The following is a 19174-nucleotide window of genomic DNA, read 5'->3' as shown; positions in this document are numbered from 1 at the left end:
GCCGCTGGCGTCAGGTTTCTTCGAGACTACCCAAATGGGGCTGCTCCAAGGGCTTTGGCTATGTCTAATGATGCCGTCGTCTAACATTTTATTAATTTGCCGTTGAACTTCCTCTTTATGGATAAAGGGGTATCTATATGATTTAGTGTATACAGGCAATTCATCCGTTGTTCTTATACAATGTTTGATTTTATTGGTGAACGTTAACTTTTTGTTTTCATGATGGAAAATATCGTTATATTCTTTACAAAGCCTTATTATAGCAGATTTTTCTTCTAAATTTAAATGTTCGCAACGAATTATTTTGGAAATGTCGCATTTACTAAATTGTTCTTTATGTTTTGGTAAGATGTGTTCTAAATTAAAAAGTTCAAAATTTTCTTTATGAAAGTCCGGAAAAGATAAAACTTTTAGAGGTTGTGGGAAATTTAACGTTATATTTTTCTCAGTGTAATTAAAAACTTCTGTTTGCGCAAAACCGTTTTTTGCAATAGTAAGTGTTTCTGGAAAATAGAGACCTTCAATGACTTGCTCGGGAATAATAACATCATTGTTTTGTGTTACTGGAATTCTTACGTTAACAATTTCGTGTGCATTCACAGTAATACAATATACTTCGTTTTGTGGTTGTCTAAATAAAATTGGTATATTAGTTGTATTATTCCTTAATTGTTTATTAACAAGATCGATAGAAAAATTAAAACGTTTTAGGTCGTTTAATCCTATTATACCGTCAAAGAATTTATGAAAGTCAAAAAGGATAAAAGATAGGTTGGTATTAGCCTTTAATTCTGGGAAAGCCGGAATATCTACTTTAAATAAAGTTTCCTTTTCACCAGTTCCTGTTTTAATAATAGTTGGGGAATGATATATTTTTTCACAATAAAATTTTTCTGCAATGGAAGGTCGAAGAATCGAGTGAAAACAACCAGTATCAATTAAAAGTTTAATTGCGGGTTCTTTAATCTGGATGTACGGTAAACTATTATTAATTTCGGTATACATTTCTAATGTCATTTCGTTGAGTCGCATTGGCTCGTTATTGTAAAATTTTGAGAGATTTGATTTTCAATTTCAGGGTGTTCGTCAAAATTTTGAGTGTCATTAAAGTATTCAGATTGATTTGAAAATTCAATTTCAGAGTATTCGTCTTGGTGAATATTTTCATTTTGAAATACCGCAGATGTTTCATCTGTTTGTACCGCGTTACTTTCGTCGATTTGGTATAATTCTTGCGAAATAAAATTTCTAGGGCCAGTAGGTTTGAAATGGTTAATTTGATTATTTTGACGTGGTATAGTATAGTTTGTTCTTGTTGACATAGGTTCGGGTTTATTGTTAGGTACCTGACCTGTCGGTTTAAATACGTTTTTAGGTGGGCCAAAAACTTGCCTATTTGTAGGAAAATTTCTTGGAACTTCGCGTGGTTTAGGCATATTAATTGGACCTCTGGGAAAACTATTAGTCTGGGGAGTAAACTGATTTTGATCATACCTAATTCTAAAATTTTGATTATGGTGATTGTTGTTTTGAAAATAATTTGTAGGGCGAATCGGTTGTACATAATTAAAATTTTGGTTACTAAAATAATTTGGATTTTGTGAAAATTGTTTAACGGGTTCGATAGAAGTATTAGGTAAAACTTTTGATTGAATTGGAGTTCTGAAGATATTTTGTGTATATTGAAAATTTTCCTCTTCAATAATTTGGGTCATAGCTAATTCTATACAGCTCGGATTTTTAAGTCTTATAATACTTTGTAATTGTCCTGGTAATCCTCTAATAAACGTCCTTAAACAAATTTGATCGTATTGACGTAAATGAATTACTTTGCTTGCATTATCCATAGTATCGGCAGGAAATGCATTAATTTTTTGAGCAAGGATACTTCTTAAAACTTGTAATCTTTTCCCAAAATCTAAAGGATGTTCATTTTTAAAGGGGGTGGCCATAAACAAATCCTGTTCTAAACATTCTAAATTTCGTCTATCGCCAAAACAATTTAACAAAGCTACTTTAATATTGTCCCACGTTACTAACTCCATTCTACAGCCTACTAGAATTTGTGCGCGATCAACAAGTTTCATTCTTATAGTTCTTAACAAATATTGTTTTAAAATTTCGTCGTTTCCTTGACCATATGTATCAAAAAGGAAATCTCCAGCTGATAGAAAACTATTTAAAGTGTTGGAATCACCATTATATGGCAGAATACTATCTATAAACATTTTTAACAAAGTGTAATTTACACCTGAATTCGACGATTGATTAGAATTCATTTTCAAATTGATTTGACTGTTCTCTACTTTCTGTTCCACTAAATTTAATGAAGTAAAAAACGCACTTAAATTGTCGACGTCTTTATCTTCGTTCATAAATTTAATTGATTTTGAAATTTCTTAAAATTGAACTTAAAACTAAGAATCCTTAAAATTATTTCCACCGTCCTAACCAGGGAAGATGAAAGGAGAACAATAGGAATTTTGGGCACTAACCTTGATTTCTCTTAGTCGTCAGCCTATTTTTCCTATTGGAATTTTCCTTGCGTAGCACTGCTTGCGGGGGTGATTTCTTGCCTTCCTTGCCCTCAGTCGAACTCAATCACGTTGGGTTTGTCAGACAGTCTATCACTGGTTCGTTTTGGAGTCTAAGGGTTGAAACCCACGTTTCGCGATCAAATCGTCCCGATGACGTGGCTTTGACCGAAAACTACCCCAAATCCGTCACGACTGCGCCAGTTAAGGTTTTCAAACGAAGGATCTCGTTTTTAAAAAACACTTTTTATTTTTGCAAACAGAACTACGAGGTTTTATTTAACCCGCTACAAGGAGAACTGGACGCAAAGCACAGAGTTGTTATATATATAAAGTTTTTATGCAAGCGTCGCGTCGCAGATACCGGATATACTGAAGCTAGCATTTCATCAGCATTTTCTATCACATAATTAACACGTTTTGTAAACTTTTTAATTCACTTTTTTATTAAACATTCGCTCAGCTCGTGTCAAATAAACTCGTGACTCGAATGCCGTTTCCCACACTTGTTGCATAATGTACTATTTAAATAAATTTCAAATTTTCACTTACGGCACGCACTGCTTCTTTACAAGCTAATTTAATTTTTTTATTGTTTTAACAAAATTTCACTTGCATTTGAATCATATAGTGAGTATAAAATTAAAATTTTAACCATTTTGGTTGAAAAATGTTCAATAAACTTGGTTAATTCAATAAGTGAGGTTATAAAAATATCTCAGTATATACGTGGGATCTCAGAAGCATTGCATTTTGCATTTTTCTGAAAACTGCAAACAGTTAATTGAAGGCAAAAGCTCCTTTGCCCTCGTAAGCCATTATATATATATATATATATATATATATATATATATATATATATATATATATATATATATATATATATGTATCCGACTGGAATCCTGCAGACGTTTCGCCAAAATCTCATTTGGCATCTTCAACGCTCCGAAGTGTTCGAAGTGTTTTCGGAGCGCGAGCATTGAAGATGCCAAGTGAGATTTTGGCGAAACGTCTGCAGGATTCCAGTCGGAGTTCAACAAGCGAACGGATGATATCCCGGAATATAGTGTCATCATATGTATATGTATATATATATATATATAAACGCTGTCTTTGCTCGAGAAATCGGAACGCTATCCGACAGGATCGAATCGGCAAACGTCAATAAATACAACGAAGGTTGTTCATTACGATATGAGCGTTGTGGGGTAGGGTTCCCCTTCGCACAAGCGGCAACGAAGCCAATTAGAGTTGTATAACTGCAGGCATTTCATTCGGGCGCCTCGGAAAATCCGTGGATATTGCCAGATTTAACGATTGTTGTTGTTGTCATCCGTCTTTTGAGCGTGTATGTTAAAGCCAGCGAAAAAAAGTCGATTCGGACGTGCCCGGTCAGATATTAAACTTTACTCGGAGCGTTCACTAAGATGGCTCGGATATCCTCAGGCTAATACCGTAAACCTGAATAACTACGAGCAGAATCGCATTTTCCAGCAATTTTAGAGGAAATAAATAGGAGAGATCCGTGTCAGCCAGCGCGGATCATCTTCATGTAAACTTTCGCTTAACCTTTAAAATGTTGTACTACAGCTATGTGCGGTCTAAATAGAATTTTGATTCAATTATATGGTTCCCGATGCTCATATAGAAATACTTTTATAACAGATTAAAATCATTTTTAAATAAAGAGAAGTTTTCTAGTAACTATCAATTCGTATTCCGAAGGAGACGGTCGACACAGCATGCTAGAATATCATTTTATAAGCATGTTTTATCTGGTTTCGAAGCAAATCATGTCTCTAATTTTTGATTTGAGGAATTTTTTTGACTTTATAAGTATAGAATTAATTTTTGATAGGTAGGGAGCAGAAAACCAGTTAACTTAAATATTTAAATTGATAACCTTATGCTACTAAAATGAAGTTGTCTTAAACGCATTGAAAACTGAAATGAAGCTTTTTGGCCTAACAGATTTATATAAAATTATATTAAATTAAGCACTTTTATAAGGTAAAAAGTTGATATTTAGTTTTTGCTGTTGTAAGGCTCCTATCTCTTCAGTCATGCATTTAAAAAATAATATAGAGATTACTCCGAATCCAAGAACGGTCAATATGAATTTAGGGTAAATTTAAACATGATCTTTCCTAGTCACAGGCAATATGGCATAATTTTTTTTAACTTTCAAATGAAGTCGTTTTTCCACTTTACCCACCACTTAAGCAGATCTATTCCACAACCAAACGGATAATACCCGGCACTTACATGTCCACACTAGTTTAATATCTATACAAATCCAATCCCTTTTAAGTTAAGTTTGTTCTAATAAGATGCGCTTTCTTGAGAATCCAACACAAATCTAAAGAATATTCAAACAGCTTAGCCCTATTTTATGGTTTTGCATACCGAGAAAGCTCTTCAACTTCTACGATATGTTAATTCTTAACTTATTAATTTTTTATACGAATCTCTCCTTTCAACGCCGCGGAAGTTTATATAATTTATGACAGTCATATTCGAACCTAGTAACATTTCTTTAGGCCTTTAATCCCTGCGCATCTGGTGGTTTGCAGAAGTAATATTGGTGTGTTTTTATGAATTATTTTGTGGACTTTCTCGTAGCTGAAATATCATTTGTGTCTTCAAAACCAAGTTAATATATTTTTATCTAATTTTATGGCCTTGTAGTTGTCACGACGAGAAACTCTTACATTACGACTAGAACATCACAAATCTTTTTTTACAAACTATTCACCTCATTTTTCTGATCTTTTCCTTTAAATCTGTATCCCACTCCCCTTTCTTCGCGTCATTTGATTTGAATACTTTTCGCAGACATGATAAAAGAAAATTATCCTACCCTTAACTTCGAGCCGAAAGCCATTTTTGTTGAAACGGGACGTGCTAGCTTTATTTTTGTTTCGAGATATGTTTCCGAATTCGATCCACGTATTGCTCGTACGAGGTTATACGCAAAATTGTCAGACGTTTTGTAGAAGACAGAAGATTTCCCTAAAAAGTTTTGGGATTCCGAACCATACAATAAGTACAACCGTATTTTGTTTCCGTTCTTGAATTCAATAATTTAATGCACGAGGGATAAGATAGAAACGAACAAAATCCAAGTCATTAAATTTAGAAAAACAAGTTCTTATTATGACTGGGACCTTGTGCTGTAGATTAGATCTCCTATAGCAAGGTCGTCCGAAGACAGACAAGCGACCTTCTGAGAGTTTTCACAATAACAATATCTATTTATCTGCTTAGTACATTCATAAAAACAAATCTAAGATTGAAGTTTTCATAACTATATCTTTAGAAATATCAATTTTTGCTCTACAATTTTTAATTAACAATACATTTTACTCTGTGGGAGAATTTCTGCATAATTATCGCTGAAATTTCATATATTAAATACAGTAATATATAATGCTGCAGAAAAACTAAGGAATTTTTGCGATGCAGAAGTTAAATTTTTCGGACTTGCTCGCCATCTGAATGTACTGAAGAAAACTCGATTAACTTTAAGTAGCGACTTAATGTTTTAATTAAATTTGGGAATTAAAAGGTCCCCATTTCGGTACCGGCTTTACGATACGATAATATACTATAAACATTTATGTGTAACAAACTAAACAAACAAGCAACTTCAATTAATTGCTCTATTTAGTATCTGCTACATTAAATTTTATTATTATTTAAAATTTAAATATATAAATTTCCATCAAATCCCAGCGCACCTGAGGTAACATTTGCTTTTCTTTTAAATAACTTTCTTGTTCCTGTTGAGACTCTTTTTAAGCTCAATACTCCAGACGATTATAAGATCAGTAGTCGCTACGATTTAGATTAGTTTGCACTTTATAAGGTCAGTAATACAACCTACCGAGATCCTCTTGCATCATTAAGGAATAACCGTGGTTGGATGATTTTTCTGCCTTGCTATACCTAATTTAATACGACATGGGCCAAAATTCATTTTTACCACTAGATTAATAGTACGAAGCTTGCATAAAAATAGTGTAAAGTACAAAGTAAAAAAAAAAACCTTTATGTATTACGTCATTTTCGGCAGTAATGGTGATCTATTTCAAAAAATGACGTATAGAGCGATCCAACAAAAACTTTATTACATTCATTGTTTTCCATTGATTTCATTGCAAAATTGATTCTTCTTGCCGAAACTAGGAAGTACCGGTCAGGTTTCTATCAATTTATGGGATTTGCTTATTGACATCCATTCGCCAACATTGAAAATGGGGTGTCAAAAGTCTCCAGTTAGGGCACTCGTAAAATGAAAATGAATTTTCTAGGGCGTCATTCATCATATTTTGATAGTGAGTTTTTAAGAAAATATTAAAGGCAAAAGATTTGTGTTTTACTCTAGATTTTTAGAATTCGTTATAAAAAAAGACAGTTGAATATCGGAAATATAATGCTTTTGTATAGTCATTTTTTTAGTGAAGTACCCTGTGTAGTCCACGTTTTTAAAGAGCACGTTTATGCGATTACGAAAGTATATAGTTTGCCAATGTTTCTATAAGTTGGTTTTGAGATATGAATTAAATAAAAATGAAAATTTAAACAATGGAAAATTCTAATTTATTAATGAACAACTTATTAACAACTGATCCCGTTTCTATTTCGGCACTCATAATCGTCATTTTTATCGTGAAGTTAATTTTCAAGTAAATATTCAACTTCCCTGGCTGCAGGTTATAATTATTTTTATATAATAATAAATCCCTGCAAAAATTAATTAATTTGAGACTGTCATTATTACTATCATTCATTTGATTAAAACTCATATTTTAAAACCATCGGACAAACTATACCCAAAACAATTTCAGAACCGTGCTCTCGAAAGATATGGATCTATCACAATTTCTACGAATTTAACGTTATACAATAATATTACATTTCCGATGCTCAATTTTGTTTCCTGATAACGAATTCTAAAAATATGGTAAAACACAAATCTATTGCCTTTGAAATTTTCAATATGTGTATGTGCCAAATTTCGATAATTCCTGGTTTTCTCCAATTTAAAGTTGGAATCTGATCTATGATGCGCAAATCATAGCTGGAGTTAACCGGAAGATATTTTATCACTTCATCAAAATACTTTTCAAAATGTATTTATTTCAAAAGATTTACCTACCCCTATGATCGGCACCGTAATTGAGTGAGACTGGACGAAACTTCCTATTTTATTACTCTACACTTTTCTGAAATAGACTATAGTATTAAAGTGTGGGGATTTGTGAGGATGATTATCATAGCGTAAAGCAATGTTTGCAAAATTTTAAAATTTTTCCCCGTAGTAAGAAAGTCAAACTTGATGAATTTGTTGGTGGCAAATCCCACGGACCCTTTATTGTGATGCGTTGATTTTATGCAAAAATTAAACTGAAGAGCGTACTTTTGCGTTGTCCGAAACAAAGATTTACACACATTTCTATCCCAATTATTTCAAATTAAAACCCCTTTACAACCTGGACGTTCACAGCGGAATAAAATTTCATTGTGTGGGACCCAAATTTAATTAGAAAAGTGGGCCCCTTTCGCAAACCAAACAATTTCATAAAGCATATGCGGAAAACGGACGAAACAAAACTTTTGATTATTTTTCTAATTAAATTTTCTTTATATTAGTATAAATTTAATCCCAGGAAAATTAAGTGCACTCGGCTTGCTCTCCGCAAACCGTTTTAAAAACAGTTGCTTTTAAAACATTAAATTTAAAACTACATTCGGAGTGGTCTGTTTGCGTTTTAGTTAACATGTGGAATGAATTTTACTTCTATTTGCCTAATTTCGCGGAATTTTCTACATTGCTGAGGAAATAATTGCCTTCGTGGACGGAGAGACCATAATTGAGTTTTCGAAGTTAGCAGTCTGCTTAACGCGAATGGAGCTTTTTTGGCCTTAGATTACATTTGCCTCTTTGAGGACAGCCTTACAAGTATTTTCTTTAATCTTCTAAATTTTAACTATGAATTAAATGTTACACAGTGAATTAGCTTTTAACTAGTTTAACGAGAACAAAACCATAGAGAAGAGGAGAATGTTATTAAAAACACTCGCCAAAATGAAAACTAAAATGAAATAAATCTCAACTTGGCCTTGGAAAATTATAGTATGATCGACTTAAGTTTACATTTCCAAGTTAAAATTACATTACAATTCAATTCAGAACTTCGTCGTTCTTTGACATCACATGTCAAGAAGGTTTTCTTTTAGCGTTTTGTTTTGCTGCCTAAAGAAGACGTTGAGTAAGCAACGGAAGCTCAGTCTGTATAAGCTCGGGTTCTTAAACGATCCGAGAAAAATTCAGAGCGCTTTAAAAAATGTGACGAACGAGAGTCTTGTGCTGACTCGTACGTTTCCTTGGTCTGACAGGACGAATAATCTCCACCTAGCAAGATATTTTGCCATCAGGGCATTCAAAAGCAAACTAATCATGGTAGTCAAACATTAGCTTCTTCTACCGAATTTATTACAAGGAATTCCAACACATTAGATTTTTAGTGTGGTATTTGTGATTTTAATCCAGAATCTTCAGCAACCTTCCAACTTCTAGTAGATACCGAATAAAATCATATATTAAGAGTACTGCAGCTATATTACCACAAAACTAATTACTGCAATCAGGACAGTAGTTCAAGCTTCATTATTTACCAAACAGCTATTAGATATTAGAGGCCTTACCTATAATGGTAACACAAATAGCAAAAAAATCAATCTGCCCATGCGCCAGTGAAACGTCATTGTTAGCCAATTGACGAACTTGGCTTTCACGGCTGCTGACAGTTCGTGACGTGTTTACATTTAAATTTTCGACGAGTTTAAGCTGAAACTAATAATTATAACCAGTCGAATAACTTGATAAATATAATATATTTTTATTTTTTATTTAAATGTGGACGAACTTTTTGTGGTTATGGGCTACATAAATGATGTGGAAAAGAAACAGGCGGTAACGGTGTCAGCCAAAAAAAAACAACAACACTAATTATTTTAATTGGAAAAAGTTGTCGCAGCGTACCTTTAACACCGTTCGTCGCTCCAATCTAATATTCATTAAAACTTTATTTTTCAAAAAGACCTTAACGCTCGCGAAAATTTCTTAAGCGACGCAACTTTTCAAATGTTTGTGCTTTAGAACTTTCGATAAGGTTTATATTTTACCCCTCTTCAAGTGCAAAAGCTAAATTTTAATTATAATTTTGTTGACTTATTCATTGGTTCCAAAGTGAAATGAATTTCGTCAGTAAAATTCGGGTCACATTAAAAGACCGAGGCCCGTTTAAAAGGTTCTTGAATGCCTGGTACATCAAATCACTTCGCGAAAGTTGCCTTTGACATCAAATAACACGTTCAAAAACTTTTTGTTTGTTCTATTTCAAATTGAAATTTCGATTTGGGATCACATTGGCGGTCACTTATTTTACGGTAAACTACTTAAATAAGTTTTTGTGACTTTGGTTGATAATTTCTAATAATAGAGAACCGGTCTAAGAACAGCACCCCTCATTCTTTTCCGTGATAAAATATTTTATTTAATAATAAAACTCATTGATTAATCAAATGAGAAATGATTGACAGTCTATATCTTAGCAAGACTATTTTTAATTAAAAATTAATTAATTTCATTTTTTTTCTTTGTTACCGTCAGTATTTTTCTTTATAAATTTAGTTCCAATAAAAGAAAAAAAGTATATAGAAAATGCCATACAATGTTTGACTACCTTTTTTTAGGCAACAATACGTGTCAACCAGGTGTAAACAAGTAATCGGATGTAGTGATTTACCTTCATTCTTTTCCTTTAAAAATTAAATATGTAAATATACAGAATTTTATTACGAACCCAACGATATATGATTGACTTTCCAAATCGTGCCAAAGCTAATGATTGACACGATCTAAAGTTTCAATAATTTCATGTAAAAATATAGTGTGACTGTCAGTACGGCAGAGAAGGACAGCTGCGCATAAGACTCTTGCCAGAAAGAGAAAGGCGTGTGTTCAGTTCTCTGTGTATAAGATATATTCCCCCACTTAAAATTATTTTGGAGCCTTAGCACGTTATAGCATTATTAGCTTTAAAAATGTGTAAAATGATTTAAAATTTATTGCATATAATTTTTTTTAAACTTGTATTAACAAGTTTTACTTTATATTACATTACTTTTTAAAATTTCTTATATCATACTTATTAAACCAATTAAATAATTAAAAATAGAAATATTAAATATTAAAAAATAAAATATGTTATTAGATTCAATATTAAAGAAATAAAAGCGTAAATAATTTAAGTAGTTAATCGTCGAAAAAATATATTTTATTGTTATAAAACGTTATAAAAGTATTTTTTATCCTTAAATTATGATTAATTAATACAAAAAATTATTCATTATCTGATTCATCAGAACTTGCAATATTGAAATCGTATTCAGAATTATCGTCGTAATTTCCTTCAAATGTAACCTGCAAAATGTCATCAAGTTGCAAGGACGTCGGATCTCCAAGGAACTCTATTGGTTTTAATAATTGGTCATCTATATACCATCCACAATTTTCGGGTTGCAGCTGAGCACAGCACGGATCAGTGGCATTCACGTATATTGTTTGTAGAATTTTTTGTTTCAACGATTTCCAGCAAGGTGGAATTGTGTTGGAATTAAAGCTTCTAACTTTTCTCAAAAATTGTTCATTACTTTTATTGGCTGAATAATTTTTTTGAAAAATGCGATATCTTGCATCATTAACACTTGTGCAATTTTTTATGCCGTAAATTAAAGCAGTAAATTCTTGAAACACGTAAATTTTTTCGTCTATAAAAATATCGCCACTATTTTTTAATGGGGCAAAAACTTTCTGATAAGTTTCATTTTTTGCAAAAATTTTATATATATTACTTACAAAATCGTCTGACGAGGAACTTGAATTTTTTTCATTGATAGAATTAGAAGAGAGTTTTTGTGCCTGCAAATAATAATATCAGTAGTATTAGGTATTTAACATATTTATAAAAATAAACAAATTTCAGCAAATAATGTTTTAATATTTACACATTAAGCTTTAATGTGTGAGAATGTTTATAACTTGAAAAATAAAAGGAAAAACACGAATATCCGCTTATAAAATTTAATTTTCAACAAAATATATCCATCCGAAAAATAAATCACTAAATTATTAAGAAAAAAAACGGATATAGAAATTATTTTCTTTAATTAGTGTTTAAATTTTTTTGTGATGGTAGGATCTGCGTGAGAAATTGGTAGACTAAACTTTTTTTCTAATAGCCGTGTTTAACCTCAAATCATTATTTTATTTTTGATTTTTTATACTTACTTAAATTATTTTTGTTAAAGAAAATACCTAAACTATAAAAATTTTTACTTACTTCATAATTTTGAACAAATTTGGAGTACTCCTTAATGTATTTTGCCTGTAATGCTGTCACCTTTTGATAGCATTGTCTATGATAACCTAAATTACCCATAGATTCTTCGGTTAAAACAACATCACCGTACTTAAATCCACGTTTTTTCCGAAATAGTATTTTTAACTAACAATTTCTGAAAACATTATTGTCAAAATAAATAATTTGTGGTGTTTCACCACATACAAAACACTTCTTCATTTTTGTTTATTGAAAATTATCAAAACAATAATACACTAATAAATAATAGACGGAGTAGACCACATTGCTAATCAAAACCGTATTTATAAATATATATAGGTATATACTATATACATTGTAAACGCGGTAAGGCTCCAAAATAATTTTAAGTGGGGGAATATACTTATTTTTGTCTTATACACAGAGAACTGAACACACGCCTTTCTCTTTCTGGCAAGAGTCTTATGCGCAGCTGTCATTCTCTGCCGTATATGAAAAAAGATATAGCGCTCGCAGTCACACTTTATTTTTACATGAAATGACCGTTTTTAAAGCTTTCAATTCGAATTATTAGCTGCAAAAATGTATAAAACAATTTGGCATTTGGAAAAATGTTTCTGTCAAAAATCGTTTCGTCTTCCAATCCTATATACTTATTTTTATTTATTCATTTATTTTCAAAATGCTATCCAAACAAACATATTTTAGAGGACAGCACAAATTAAGAAGAACAATTTCTTAATTCTACGCGGAATAGGTTTGAAAATATCTTAAGAACTAAAAAAAAGTTAAATATTTCTCTAAGAATTAACTATTTCTTAGAATTATTAAAGTAGCTAGTACAAATCCTTGGCTGAACAAAAGCGTTTGTAGTACGCAGGGAATAGGGAAAAGTATTAAATTGTCCTAAATTGATGCATCTATTAAATCATTTAAAATTTTATAGACAAAGCGAAGGTCAAAATATTTAAGTTTGTTCTCCCGAGAATCGTTTGTGTAAAAGTTCAAATTTTAGGTAAGAAAATTTAAAGCATTTATCAATCTTCTTTTTTAATACGATCTATGTAATAATGTGTATATTGGGTTCCAAACTATAGAAAAAAAAATGAAATTGGCGTAACGAGTGTTTTAAACAGTGTTATTAAAACCTTGTGTAATTCTTAATATAAATCCTAGCATTTTATTGGCGGTAGGACAATGTTTTGCAATATGTGTTCGTTGTTGCAGTTTGGAAGCCAACAAATCACATTTAGTATAGTACGCATAACTTTGATAAACTTCTTCAGTCACTCATTCATAATATACAATAATTTACGGTAATAGACCTAAGCATAAGCCGGGTCCAATTAAAGACGTTTTTTTTACTTTTGAGCCCAAAATATAATCTGAGACACATATCCTCGTACTAATTGCTTTATATATTTTTATGAACCAATAAAATCGTCTTCCGTCTTCATTATAACTTTTCTCGTTTCATAACGAAACCCTTCGTACTGACCCAGACTCATCATCCACTTTGCCAGACTTTTTTAATTAAAAAAAAGATTACCCCCGAAAATCCGCTCCAGTCAACCGTTCGTGGCAACCGACTACGTGGCGTTCCAAGGAGATGCCTCTTCAGCGCGACGCTTGCCGCCCGGATCCTTTCGCACACACTTACCGGAGCATTTTCCTTACTTAAGGCTCGGTCTTCTGCAAAAAGCACTGTTGCCGAATAATGGATTCCGGAATAACGTTTTACAGATCACCTAAATTGGTGCAAATTATTTTTTACAAAATTTAGTATTTTAAGTGTGTCCCAATTTGCTTGGTTTCAAAAAACGATTATATCCATATCTTAAACACAAACAAAAAAGTTATATAATATAATAATAATGGATGAAAAATGGAAAAATTTTTAAAATTGTATTACATTTTTAAAACAGATGCTTATATGAATTTTTCGTATTTGGTACATTTGTATAAGTTGCTTTGAAATGCACTAGGGTCGTGTCGGTGTTCGTATCAATAATTTAATGAGACACTCTAAAGCAATAATTATGATTCATATTAAAACTGACAGTGCACCTGTAAATCAGTTGGATTTTCCTTTCCGAAGTTACGAAGAGGTACTAAATGTGGTAATAGAAACTCCAAGAAATTATCTATTGGTAGAAAAATTTGACTTTTCACTTGATATTGTTTGAGCTTGGACAGATGCGGACTCACTTTGGTCACAATTGATCCCACTGGCTCAACTGGTTGACTATTAATCTGCCACGAGCCGATAACCGAGGAAAACGTGACGAAGTGGCAACGCTGCCGATCGATGCGTGCCGTCCCAAGTGCGTAAATTTGGCATAGACTCCCATTGGCCCTGCGTTCGGCTGCGTACGTAACTCCACGTTCGCGTTTCTCTTTGAGGGTAAATTCTCGTTGCGTGGAGTTGGCCGTCACCCTCACTTGTTTCCTGTGCTTATTCTGATGCGTGTCGCATGGTTAGTCCGTTGTATTGTTGTGTATAAGCAACCGCGGTTTCTCGTTCATTGCCAGAAGGGCTTTTAATTTTTTCCAATTAAGCCAAACCAGAAGCCGGTTTATTTTTATTTTTTCGCGCTGCAGTTCAGATCGTTTTTCCATATGGTGCAAGTACTCGAAGTGGTCAGGTCGACTAATTTCGGCTTGTCCGGACCGGTAAGCACCCAGCAAGTTATTATAAGCTAGCTATAAATCTTGTTGTGCATGGAAAATGTCTTCGATTGCGAGTGTCGCGTGTCTCCACACGTGCTTTGCTCTGCTTTTAGAATGCGTTTAAAATTTAGCGGTTCTATGCTATAGGTTGGATTTATTTTAGTAATAGATTACTTACGTGTTCAACAACGCTTCTGCTGTGCAGGCATACATCCTACCTCATTCAGGATTCATTTCTAATAAGTTCAACAATAAAAAAATTGGCAATAAAATCTTTTAGCAAAATGGAAGAATAATCTGCCAATCGTTGCGAAATGAACTGTGCAAATGGTTGAAATTCTTCCAGGTCTTAAATTATTCTATCGATTTCAACGCTCTGAGTTCGATTGTAATCAAAGTATGTCAATCGTGTCTTCCAATCAGGTGCATTGTAGTTAATCTAAAAAGTACATAATTCATATGTATAAGTTAAATAACAAACGTAAGCGTGCTGATATTAACACTATACGTCAGACTGAGATTAACTTAATTTAATAGTTGGACATGATAGAGTCGGTGGGTAACGAAAATAAAAGAACATGAAATTTAAAAAACTCTTATTTCTTTTTAATTTCAGTCTTATTTCTTCCATTTTCTGTAGTTTTTCGGTTTCGATCACGGATTGATAATAAAATGGTCTGCCAGTTCCTTTGTCCAAAATGATGCAATCCAGTTACAAATTAACGAGAGGTAAACCGCAGAGAAAACTGCGTATATCTCTAACTATTGCTCTTATAGCTGGTCTGAAATTAGTTGCAATTCCTCTGCAATTGTAAGCTATATTTTTTCTGTTCTGTTCTATTCTCCTTAGTTCGTCGGGATATGGTTCGCAAGAAATGTTGATAACATTTAACAAAATTCAACAAATAAATGGAAACCAAGGAGTGTCAAAATTATTTTTCTAATACCACCGTGGCTACACTTGAGCTTGATTATTATTTGGAAACCTTGGTTCTAAAATTTAAATATTCTCTATGTTCCAAATACTCATTGCAAATCAGAATCCGTTTAAAGAACGTGATGATCGCATATTAACGTGCTATGATCAGACGATCCAGCTCGGAATTCTAAAATGTCAGAAAAACGTCGTCCCTTATTTGTGAAGAAACTGACTTTGGCGCCCGTTGCGTGATTTAAATATTGTTTTCGACTTCGTCTTATTCCGCGCCCGGGCTTCGAAAAACTTAATTGATATACTCTGTCTCATAAAACTTTCGTCGCTTATCGGGGACTCCCGCATGCGAACTTTCTCCCTCACTTCAACCCTTATCAGATGTTGCTGACAGCCGCACACACCCGAGTTCACCGTTTATAACAAAACTTCTATCTAGTTCGAACCAAAAATAACTACACACTTTTTCTTTCTGCGAGGTGGCACAAGGTCGGTTCGCACAAGAGACATTTTTCTAAATGTTTTATAGAATACTCATTTGTGCGTTACCTTGAACTGCGTTGGGTATGCGATCGGAAGCGTGTGTTTATTTCCTATTGAAGCAACATACGACTTCTGCCGACATGTGTTTCGCTGTTCTATTTAATTTTGGAAGGGTACTGAATTGCTTGCTGTAAACATTTCATCATCAATTTACACGTTGTTTCAGAAATATAAGATACGAAGACCGTTTTTCGTAGAAGTGTAATAGCTAATGGATTAATCCTAGTAATGAAAAACTTTATCTGCCATAGGGACTCTTAATCCCTATTTACAAACCAAGGTACGTAACGTAACATCATAAGCGATTCTGAATACCAAAAATAAATTGCATTGATTTCTTGCTCTTTCCTCTCATTGGAGACCACGTTCTCTTCCCTTGCATATACTTTCAGAATGCGTATGATTTTGTTTACAGTTTCTTGCCTGTATGATCTATCTTTCCTCGTCTTGTAACTAATAATTGTTATAACTAAACCTTGCAATCACTTTTCTTTCTTTCATATTCTCGTTACTAAAATACGTGGACATACTTTCCGCCATTACTTCTTTGTGTCTTGTTTTTTATCTATTATTTTTGATAGGTTTTCTTATTTGTTCAGTTCAGTCCGCGGCGCATCAATATGCCTCCTTCGCTAAATTTTACTCTACATTTGCATATTTGCAGTAGTACTTTCCCATTTCATAGTATAGCAAAAATAGTATAGTTCTCTTCATACACAAAAAAATATGTTAGAAAATAATAATCAGTTATTTAAAAATCTACATGAAAACCGTATCACTTTTGTCTCATGTTCCAAGAGGATAGCAGATCTTATTAAAATCGTACAAGAAACACCTGGTAGCCATTAAAATAAGCAAATTTTTTTAACACGACCTTACTTGTTTATCTTTACTTTCCTTATTGGTTTAAAATACATACATATATCCTCGATTCGAAAGCCTTGTGCAAATTACACTCATAAAAATTTTCTGCGTCAGCTACAAGTTTCTCAACTATCTTGCACTTTGCGCCTTGAGCGGTAAAAATAGCGGCGCCCATTGTCAGTTCGAAGAAAGCGCTACTGCCAATTACTCTACGCTACTGCCTCACATATAAGTGCTTCAATCTCCTCGCATCGGTTTGCATACAGAACCAAGTAGCCAACAAATATATATGTACTCTTCCATAGAACCAAGTGGGGTATGGAATCTTTTCTGCATCGCTAAGCGAATTTTCGTCATTCTGATTTCTTTTCATTCCTGTATTAATCATTTCTGATAAATGCCAGCAGAAACATGTATCGAGTCATGGTAGAGACTTAAGTGGAACCAAAACTTTAATTATTTCAATGCCAATAGATACTGTCCTTAAACAATTAAATGATTGTTGATTTTTATTACTCACGATACTCAAGTTTTTGGGATTTGAATGCAGGATGACGAAGATTAAATTTTAATTTAATCATAAGTGCGCAAAAGGTAAAGTATCCTATGTAATCTCAGAGAAAATTGAAATTTTAACTTCCGGATTTCTTTTCTGCTGCGTTCGGTATATTTGTCGCTGGCAACGGAGTCAGCTGGGTTAATATCTCACGCGTATAAATATTTTATTTACACCAGAAATTCGATCGGTTTGCTTGATTACTTTCTGTTTGGCTCATTTTCAAGCTCCCAACGTCAACGAAAAAAGGCATGACAAAAATATATTGACTAATGAAACCATCTTGCTGTACGCAAGGGAATATTGTTTCGAAATGGCGTTCTTACCAACATGTATGCTATTTAATTTATTTTACTATATTAAACATAAAATCTTTTCGGTTTAATGCCATCAACCATTTCAAAGTCTTTGAAACTTAACAACTGAACAGAATAATCCCAAGCAGGCAATCACTTTCCTGTCTCAAATAATTGATCAAAACTTTTGCGAAGGATCAAGGATACCGCTGCTGGTTCTTTGTTCTTTTTGCCTGAATTAGAGGTTTCTTCTTTCTGTTTGTTGAAAGAACTTTTATCGGAACATCTATTTTGTGACCGACTGCTTCTTTACCAGTCCCTAAAAGAAACATATTACCAACCCTAATCCAATTTATATAGCCTGTTTTATCTCCTCCAACTTTATTTAATTTAATTAAATAATATATCTATTTAAGATCTGCTAAGGGGAAAATGAATAAATAAGCACAGTTCTAAACTGTATTTGCTGAATCATTACTGAGCAACAGTCTATTATTGTGTATATGTATAGAACCGATGCTGTGAAGATTATTTTTTGATTTAAGAGACTGAAGTTCAGCAACACATTTGTTTGTGAAAACACAGCAAAGAAATGTCATTGCGAATCAATCAAGTTTGTAATTATTAATGCAAGATAAACTTTTTCGATCGAGATTGCGGTCTATATACTGTAGCAAATGTAGTGTCATGGAGGTATTGAAGAACATAATAGATACGAAAATTTTTTGGTTTGGTGAATTTTTGACATTAGCAATGTTTATATATACCTACAATTAATAATTAATAACTGTTGATACACGGAAGTAATAAGACTGTTGAATCACAATCTGGACAAACGGGGGTACGATTTGCCACTATGACAAACCTTATTGCCTGGCTTATTGCTGTCATTACAGCACTAACCGATCGGTGTGTTGTCAATGTTTATGACATAGGCAAGCCGCTTTAACTCGTTTTATTATTGTAAAGGCTCGATTTCACAATGCTGTCATGATAGAGCATTATATAAACTATCACCTTGCAAGTACCCTGATAGTAACTACCATTTGGATATACTTTCCTGTTAAACTTTTTTGTATTTTATTTTTAGGTATCAAAATTCGCTTTGACAGGATAACATTTTTGGATGAATGTGATTGGTTCCCATGTTCCATGCTTTTCTGGCACAGGCTCTCGCATAACAGTATTATTCTTTTGTATTTTGTTGCGAACCTATAAATTAACGAATACATTGTTCTGCATTGAATAATATATCTTTTGGAATTAGGCTTACACTTACTTCATAAAAGTTTATGAAAGTTCTCAACAGCAATTTCGTTCAGAAGTCTAAGAAGCACCAAGTGTTATACTCCTTGTTATGCCATATCTTT

General features: G+C 32.9%; 1 protein-coding gene across 13 annotated transcripts in view; it reads left to right on the top strand.

Annotated features, from left to right (window-relative positions):
* Nucleotides 1-19174, top strand: part of LOC132701343 (CUGBP Elav-like family member 4) — a 977281-nt gene that overhangs the window by 807520 nt on the left and 150587 nt on the right. For 4 of the 13 annotated variants that reach the window (XM_060669153.1, XM_060669160.1, XM_060669154.1 and 1 more), the window contains exon 1: nucleotides 14547-14617. The exons of 8 other annotated variants lie outside the window; for them this stretch is intronic. In XM_060669153.1, the coding sequence (XP_060525136.1) occupies nucleotides 14564-14617 (54 nt within the window). In that variant the 5' untranslated portion in view covers nucleotides 14547-14563. Of the gene's footprint in view, nucleotides 1-14546; nucleotides 14618-19174 lie in introns of those variants that run through there. One more of the 13 variants, XM_060669165.1, reaches the window with a different exon arrangement.

The sequence above is a fragment of the Cylas formicarius genome, unplaced genomic scaffold (genome assembly GCF_029955315.1).
Source record: "Cylas formicarius isolate icCylForm1 unplaced genomic scaffold, icCylForm1.1 PGA_scaffold_4__25_contigs__length_36172078, whole genome shotgun sequence".
Lineage (NCBI taxonomy): Eukaryota > Metazoa > Arthropoda > Insecta > Coleoptera > Brentidae > Cylas > Cylas formicarius.
The sequence above is the reverse complement of the archived record's forward strand: the minus strand, read 5'-3'. Positions and strand labels throughout refer to the sequence as shown.